Raw genomic sequence first — 7864 nt, 5'->3', positions numbered from 1 at the left:
CTCTCTCATCCATATCTTTATGGACCTTGCATTGTGCACTGGTCTGCAGTCATGTTGGAACAGGAAGGGGTCATCCCCAAACTGTTCCCACAAAGTTGGGAGCATGAAATTGTCCAATTGTATGCTGAAGCATTAAGACATCCTTTCACTGGAACTAAGGGGCCGAGCCCAACACCTGAATTCAATGATTTGGAGGGGTGTCCCAAAACTTTTGGAAATAGTGTATCTTTGTGTTCATTACATAGGGTATAACACTGAAGAAACGAACCACGGTTGCAGGAAATGATGATGCACCTGGACACTTCATGCACTCAAAACTCTTAGAGTTGCTTGCGCAGTGAAAGGGGGCGGAGCTACCAGGCCCTGATGCTGGACAAGTACAAATTTATAAGATGACAGTCTGACGATACTCGGGTGCACGAGACATCTTTACAAACATGTTTGAAATAATCTCAAACTGTGCGATTTATTTGCCGACATTTTAAAACTTCAGCGTTTGATGTCATTCGCCATCGGCTTATTCTCACAGATGTTCCATTTGAGACGATACGACCCTTCTGACATTCATACACTAGACACTAGAGTACACAATGCATAGTGTGCTGTATGTAGTATGTGATTTGGGCCGCGACTTTAGAGTCAGGCACTAAAATTAAACATCTTAAGTAAATATCTACAAGAATAAAAGTAAAAATTAATAACTGCATTCCTGACATGCTCTCCTTTATTGAGTTATGAGGGCTGAAACTAAAATAAAATTAAATTTGCTCTACAAACTTCACAAAAAAAATAATCTGTACATCTCTCTGGTCTGATTTGTCAGGAGTAAATAATCGCCCCTCTGTGTAAGGAGTTGGTGTGCTGTTAGAGCAAACGTGGTGGAATAATCGGAGGAGGATACGCGGACTCGACTAGCCGAGTTCACGTATAATGAGGAATGAATTGGTTTCAGGTGAAGCGTCAGGTTTAATCAAGAGCACAGGAGGTAGTACCTTAAAACTGTGGGTTCGGGCATTCCAGGATCGGCTCCACGCTTGAATCCTGCAGAAGAAGAAAAAGAAGAAGAAGAAGACAGAGAAAAAGAAGTGAATGAAATGTGTCAGGAGTGTGTGTTTCACACAGTGTTGCAGAACTGTTGTGTTTGCAGAAGTAAAACTCATTGTCTGTAAATGTTGGGTATCCGTTTGTTTGCCAACGCTGACACTTTCTCCGGGAGTGAATTTCTAGGAAATGTTCAACAGATAACAGCAATTGTGAAACTTTCATAAACTTCCTCACACTGGAGCAGATGTAGATTAATTACTGAGGAGAAATTATTACAGATAACAACAGACAATCTTCCCGTTAAAAGATCGAAATCAAAACCAGGATTCTTTGCAAGAAACTTGATTTCTTTAAGTTTAACATTAAAGTTTTGCTTTGACATATTCAGTGTTTAGTGTGACTGAATGGATCCCTGGTGTGTTTTCTCTCAGGTGAGGTCACAGTCAGGGAGGACCAAATGAACTGAACTCCTACGAAGTTCATCTCTAAATCATCGAGACTGCAGGAAATGATCAAACATGGAATGTATTTTGGGTTGCAACATTCTTTTCAACATGAGCTGCTGAACTGAGCAGAGACGACGGTGCAAAGCTGCAGAAAGGCGTGAAAACCAGAAAACGAACACTGGATATGATCGGAAGATCAAGGGTTCAAGCCCCAACCCTGCCAGGCTGCCACTATTGGGCCCTTGAGCAAGGCCCTTAACCCCCCTGCTTCAGGGGTGCTGACCCTGTGCTCTGACCCCAACCCCCAAGGATGGGAGATGAGAGGAAAGAGTTTCACTGTGCAGTAATGTATATGTGACAAATACAGGCTACTTAATTTAAAATGTTTTCAGCTTGATAAAAGCATTTATTTTGCTGGATATTTCTGAGCTGTATTTCTACACACACTTTTTTTTCTTTTGCTTTTTGGACAGTAGAATTAGATGCAGTATGAAATCAAACCAAACCAAACAGCAGATGTAAACACCCACAATGACGAGCAAAGGTGCTTTAATGAAGCACTAGTTAAGGGGCTTGTACACATCTGCAAACAGGATATAATTATATATATATATATATATATATATATATATATATATATATATATATATATATATATATATATATATATATATATTCCTCCCATCCACTAAAACACTTAATTACAGCTATTTCTATTCTTATTTATTAAATTATTAAATTTAAAATAATAAAAATAATATAATAAAAATTTAAAAAATATTTATTAGTATGGATTTGGATTAACTTGATTTATGTTTCTGAAATATTTTATGTTTTATTAATATAAATAAATAAACAAACAAACAAATAAATAAATATTATTATTAATAATAATAATAATAATAATATAATGCTAATAATAACATTATAACAAAGTAATAATATATTATATTTTATTAATAATAATAATTTATTTTTTTTTATGTGCATTTGCCCAGTGTTTGTAATGTTCAGTGTGAGGTCAGGGGGCAAAGTAAAATTTTTCATAACGTTTGTTTTACAGTTAATTTTCAACAACTATTTCTTCACCTGTGTTTCTATAAGCCATCACGTAAATTATTTTTAACGACGAAGGATAGTTTGCATAACCCAAACCAAGCTCCTCTGTTTTCTCCAGTTATTATTATTATTTGTAATTATTCGTTTCCAGTTTTGACCGTATTGTGTATAGACTTCTTACAGCAGTGACTCAGCAGCACATTACCATGGGAAAAGAAATAGTTTTTCTATTCCTGGTCTCATCACTAGTGTCTCGTCTCTGCTGCTGATTCACAGAAAAGTAGAACAGAGTATTTGCAAACCAAACTTTACACTCACACTGTTGTAATCGTTAAGAAAGAGTTGTTACACAGAACTCCACCAGCTCTGATGTCAGCCTCGGCCTGTGAGATAGAAAGATATTTCGTCTTTCGTTTAAAAAAAAAAAAAATGGAAGAAAAACTAACTTTACTGCATCCGGCTCATCCAAGAAGTGATTCAGATGTTCGTAGAATGTTGCTATTGCATTATTTTGTACGTGTGAGGGGGAAGTCGTCAGGAAATGCAGACTCATAGGAAAAACAGAAACATCATGATAAATCACATCGGGTGAAGAAGTTGCTGAGTCACTGTCCGAACCCTGGCTTAGCTCCGGGGAACTGAGCGGCCAGAAAATGTCAAATTAATACCTGTTTATGAGAAGTGAACTTTACAGAGGGAAGCTGCAGTAATTAGGTCATTTGTTATTTCAGTGTGGATCGAGAATGCCGCTCTCTCTCTCTCTCTGTGAGAAAAACAACACAGCAAATTCCATGCTGGATTTAGACCTGGACGTGAATGAAAGAGTACACGCTGCCAAATAAATAAACCCTAAATAATCCAGTGATGTTCTCTGTATTACACATGGAGCGAGATAAAAGTCTGCAGCAAGACAAGATAAGGACAAGGAGAAGCTCTGAAGTGATGCTTAGATTTCACAAGATTTTTGCAGCTGGATTTTTTTTTTTTTTCACGAGATTTGTGATAAAACAATGATCGCTGCACTGTCGATGACTTTTCAATGATAGCTGGACAGTATTTTTTTAAATCGATAAATCATAAAATACATGAAAACTAAAATTTATCATTAGAAATTCTTGCATTATTATAAGTATTTAAAGTAATTTAAATACCTGTAATTTATTTTATAATAATTTATATATAGACACTGAGCAGGCATAACATTATGACCACCTGCCAATATTGTAATACTGTGCCTCCTGTGATGCACTGTGTATTCTGACACCTTTCTATCAGAACCAGCATTAACTTCTTCAGCAGTTTGAGCAACAGTAGCTCGTCTGTTGGATCGGATCACACGGGTCAGCCTTCACTCCCCACGTGCATCAATGAGTCTTGGCCGCCCATGACCCTGTCGCCGGTTCACCACTGTTCCTTCCTTGGAACACTTTTGATAGATACTGACCACTGCAGACCGGGAACACCCCACAAGAGCTGCTGCAGTTTTGGAGATGCTCTGATCCAGTGGTCTAGCCATCACAATTTGGCCCTTCATCAAACTCGCTCAAATCCTTACGCTTACCCATTTTTCCTGTTTCTAACATCAACTTTGAGGACAAAATGTTCACTTGATGCCTAATATATCCCACCCACTAACAGGTGCCATGATGAGGAGATCATCAGTGTTACTCACTTCACCTCTCACTGCTCATAATGTTGTCTGATCAGTGTATATTGTGTATTATAGAAATGTCTTCATGTAATTATGATACAATATTTTTGCCATATCGCCCACACAAATTGTAATTGTTATTTAATACAACTAGTAAAAATGTATTTATTAGGTTTAACTAATATGATATACACATTTGCCCCAGACCTACAGGACTGGGGGTCCAATTCCTGCCCTGTGTGAATTGAGTGTTCATGTTCTTCCCATGCTTTAGGGATTTCTCCTGGTACTCTGGTTTCTTCCCCCAGTCCAAAGACTGTTATTCACTTCACCTCTCACTGCTCAGAATGTTATGGCTGATCAGTGTATGATATTTTGGACAGAGGAAACATCTAATAAGAATCAGGACTAGGATTCATTTCCAGCTCTCAGTATTTAGATCTAAACCACTGACAGAAGCAGAAGAACTAAAGGATTGTGAAAGGATTTGTGAAAACGAGAGTAAATGTAGTGCGCACTGGATGTGGAGACAGGATCTAAAACAGGAAATGTTTTCAACACAGAAACTAAAACCCTCCGGTCCGGCTGATGAGAGTCTGGATCATGAGGGAATGTGATGTGATGACGTGTTGGGAACATGCAGTCACAGTGATGTTGCGTAATCGGTTGGATTTTTCCACCTCATGCAACCAGAGATGTTAAGTAACACAGGATGAATCACAAAGTCTCCTTATTCAACCGAATCTATGAGGAAGACTCCAGGGATCCGTGACACACAGCCGGGCAAGCCACGAGCCACGATTATCATCATTTTTATTATTATTATTCATTATAATTACCGTCAAATTACAGTGTTATTTATATAAACTAGGGAAAGTGCTGTTAGTGACGTACAATATGTTACTCCACACTTTCATAAGTTTCAAGACTTACTGTATGAGTCAAGCCAGGTTTAATTTATTATGCACATAATAATAAAGACAACAAAGTGCTGAACGTCACATTAAATAAAAGCAGAGGAAAGATCCACTTTAAAAAATGTCTAAAGGCGAGCTGAGAGTTCAGAGATTGATAGCAACCACAGAAAAGTTTCGATCGCTCTGTCTTAGTACGACAACAAGCTAGAAGACGATCTTATATTAAGGATAAATAAGGAATAAAGCAAACAGGGCAAGTGGTTACAGAAAATCAACAACAAAATGGTGTGATGTGTTAAAAAACAAAAGTTTTCCAATAACAGCATGCGTTTTATTCCTCGTCCTTATCCAGAGTGACGTACATTTGATCTCATTTGATACAACTGAGCAATTGAGGGTTAAGGGCCTTGCTCAGGACCTGGGATTCAATCTCATAACCTTCCTATCAATAGTCCAAAACCTTAACCACTAAGCTACCACATCCCCTTAGATTATATCAAGCAAGTCCCTATGTACCAGTTACTACACTAACATTTTTTCCCATTTAATAAACCCTTTTATCCAAAGTGACTTACAAATGAGTTTAAACAAGCTTTTAATTGAGTGCAGAAGAGCAGAGGTATAAGTGCATTTTTTTTCTTTTTTGGTTAATATAAAATAAAGACAGATGCTGCTGTCTGGATTGAGACTGGAAGGAGGGGAAATTCACTTAAAAGCTTCATATACACCAATCAGGCATAACATTATGAGCAGTGAGAGGTGAAGTGAATAACACTGATTATCTCATCATGGCACCTGTTAGTGGGTGGGATATATTAGAGGCAGCAAGTGAACATTTTGTCCTCAAAGTTGATGTGTTAGAAGCAGGAAAAATGGGCAAGTGTAAGGATTTGAGCGAGTTTGACGAAGGGCCAAATTGTGATGGCTAGACCACTGGATCAGAGCATCTCCAAAACTGCAGCCCTTGTGGGGTGTTCCCGGTCTGCAGTGGTCAGTATCTATCAAAAGTGGTCCAAGGAAGGAACAGTGGTGAACCGGCGACAGGGTCATGGGCAGCCAAGGCTCATTGATGCACGTGGGGAGCGAAGGCTGGCCCGTGTGATCCGATCCAACAGACAAGCTACTGTTGCTCAAACTGCTGAAGAAGTTAATGCTGGTTCTGATAGAGAGGTGTCAGAATAACACACAGTACACCAAAGGGGGACCAACACAATATTAGGCAGGTGGTCATAATGTTATACACCTGATTGGTGTACAAGATGTATTAGGACAAGCTCATTAACATATTCCCATATCAGAGTTTACTATCTATCTGTTACAGAAAATGAATCCACACCTTCTGACCAATCAGAAGCGAGAACTCAACAGCGACGTAAAACAATAAATGTTAAAATCTCTTAATTTATTATTATTATTTTTACCTCCAGTGCCTTATATTTGTAAAGCTTTCAAAAGAAGTTCTTTTTTGAACTGGGACCAAATATTTCACCCATTTCTTTAAAAAAAAAAATAGAATATTTTAATATTAAATGCCACGATAAACCGCACACACATTAACGCGCTCCTGTTTCCATAGCAACAAGGGACACGGGGAGGAAGAAGCTGCACGTGCCAGTCTTAAATGAACAATAAACTATTTAAAGAGCTATATGACAGATTCTTTTTTTTCAGCTTTGCCATATTGTTGAATATAAAAACGTGTTTGTTTTCGTGTCATGCCGCATCACGCAGCCCTGATTGCGGGTTGATTATAAGAGCACGCCCCCAAGTGTTTCATTCCTTAATTAAAACACGTTCCAGTAAAAATGAGCAGAACAGACTTAACAGAATATTTTAAAAGGTTACTGACTTTAAATGTTTGACTATAAATGTTTTCTAAAGAGTCCCTGACCGTGAAGTGGACGTTAGTGTGATCTTTTATAGACACAGCCACGAGGTAGAGTTGAGCTACAGAGATATATTACACAAACATAAAAAAATCATAAAATCCGGCTCTTATGTTTATGCCACTACTGCAATGAATGTCACCATAGCAACAAGCATGTCTTTAATTCTCACCCAAGCACGTGCTCAGAGTAAACAGGGCGCTAGCTACTTAGCATCAACTAGCATGCATGGAGTAACAAGCTAAAGTTACTGACCTAGGTAAAGGACAGTAGGGATAAACCCCCACCGAATAATGAACTGTCCGCACTGGAAGACCTGCTGCAGCCGCTGCTTTGTCTCTTTGCTCATTTTGGCCATGTTTGCGATGAGAGTTTGAAGCTACTACTTCTTTGAAGCAAAGCCACCAGACACTGTGAAGGACAGAAGACGGAAACCAGATCGAGCCACGCTGCCGTAAAATCCAGAGATCGCTTACAGTTTTTACGACAGTTTGGGAAACAGCGCCGCTTATGCTAAAATCACACGAATAGCTTGTTTGTTTACTGTATGTTCCTAACCCTGTATATTTTAGTGTTTTTGGAACTTGTGCTAACAATTTTATTAATTATTTAGCTTCACCTGTCATACACTGTATGTTGCAATTGGTTAGAAAAGTTATATATTGTTATATACACTAACTAGGCATAACATTATGACCACCTGCCTAACATTGTGTTGGTCCCCTTTTTGCTGGCAAACACAACAAACTGTGATGCACTGTGTATTCTGAGACCTTTCTATCAGAACCAGCATTAACTTCTTCAGCAATTTTGAGCAACAGTAGCTCGTGTGTTGGATCTGACCACACGGGCCAGCCTTCA

The 7864-nt window shown here is 38.5% G+C and overlaps 1 protein-coding gene across 1 annotated transcript in view; it reads right to left on the bottom strand.

Moving 5' to 3' along the window:
• Window positions 1-7443, bottom strand: part of tomm7 (translocase of outer mitochondrial membrane 7 homolog (yeast)) — a 12891-nt gene extending 5448 nt beyond the window's left edge. Inside the window, exons 1-2 of the mRNA XM_058377927.1 lie at window positions 7259-7443; window positions 993-1041 (exon numbers count right to left, since the gene is read on the bottom strand). Coding sequence (XP_058233910.1) covers window positions 993-1041; window positions 7259-7361 — 152 coding nt within the window. The 5' untranslated portion in view covers window positions 7362-7443. The remainder of the gene's footprint in view (window positions 1-992; window positions 1042-7258) is intronic.
• Between the last annotated feature and the right edge of the window lie 421 nt (window positions 7444-7864).

The sequence above is a fragment of the Hemibagrus wyckioides genome, linkage group LG24, assembly GCF_019097595.1.
Source record: "Hemibagrus wyckioides isolate EC202008001 linkage group LG24, SWU_Hwy_1.0, whole genome shotgun sequence".
Lineage (NCBI taxonomy): Eukaryota > Metazoa > Chordata > Actinopteri > Siluriformes > Bagridae > Hemibagrus > Hemibagrus wyckioides.
Note: the sequence above shows the minus strand (reverse complement) of the source record. Positions and strands in the feature narration are given on the sequence as shown.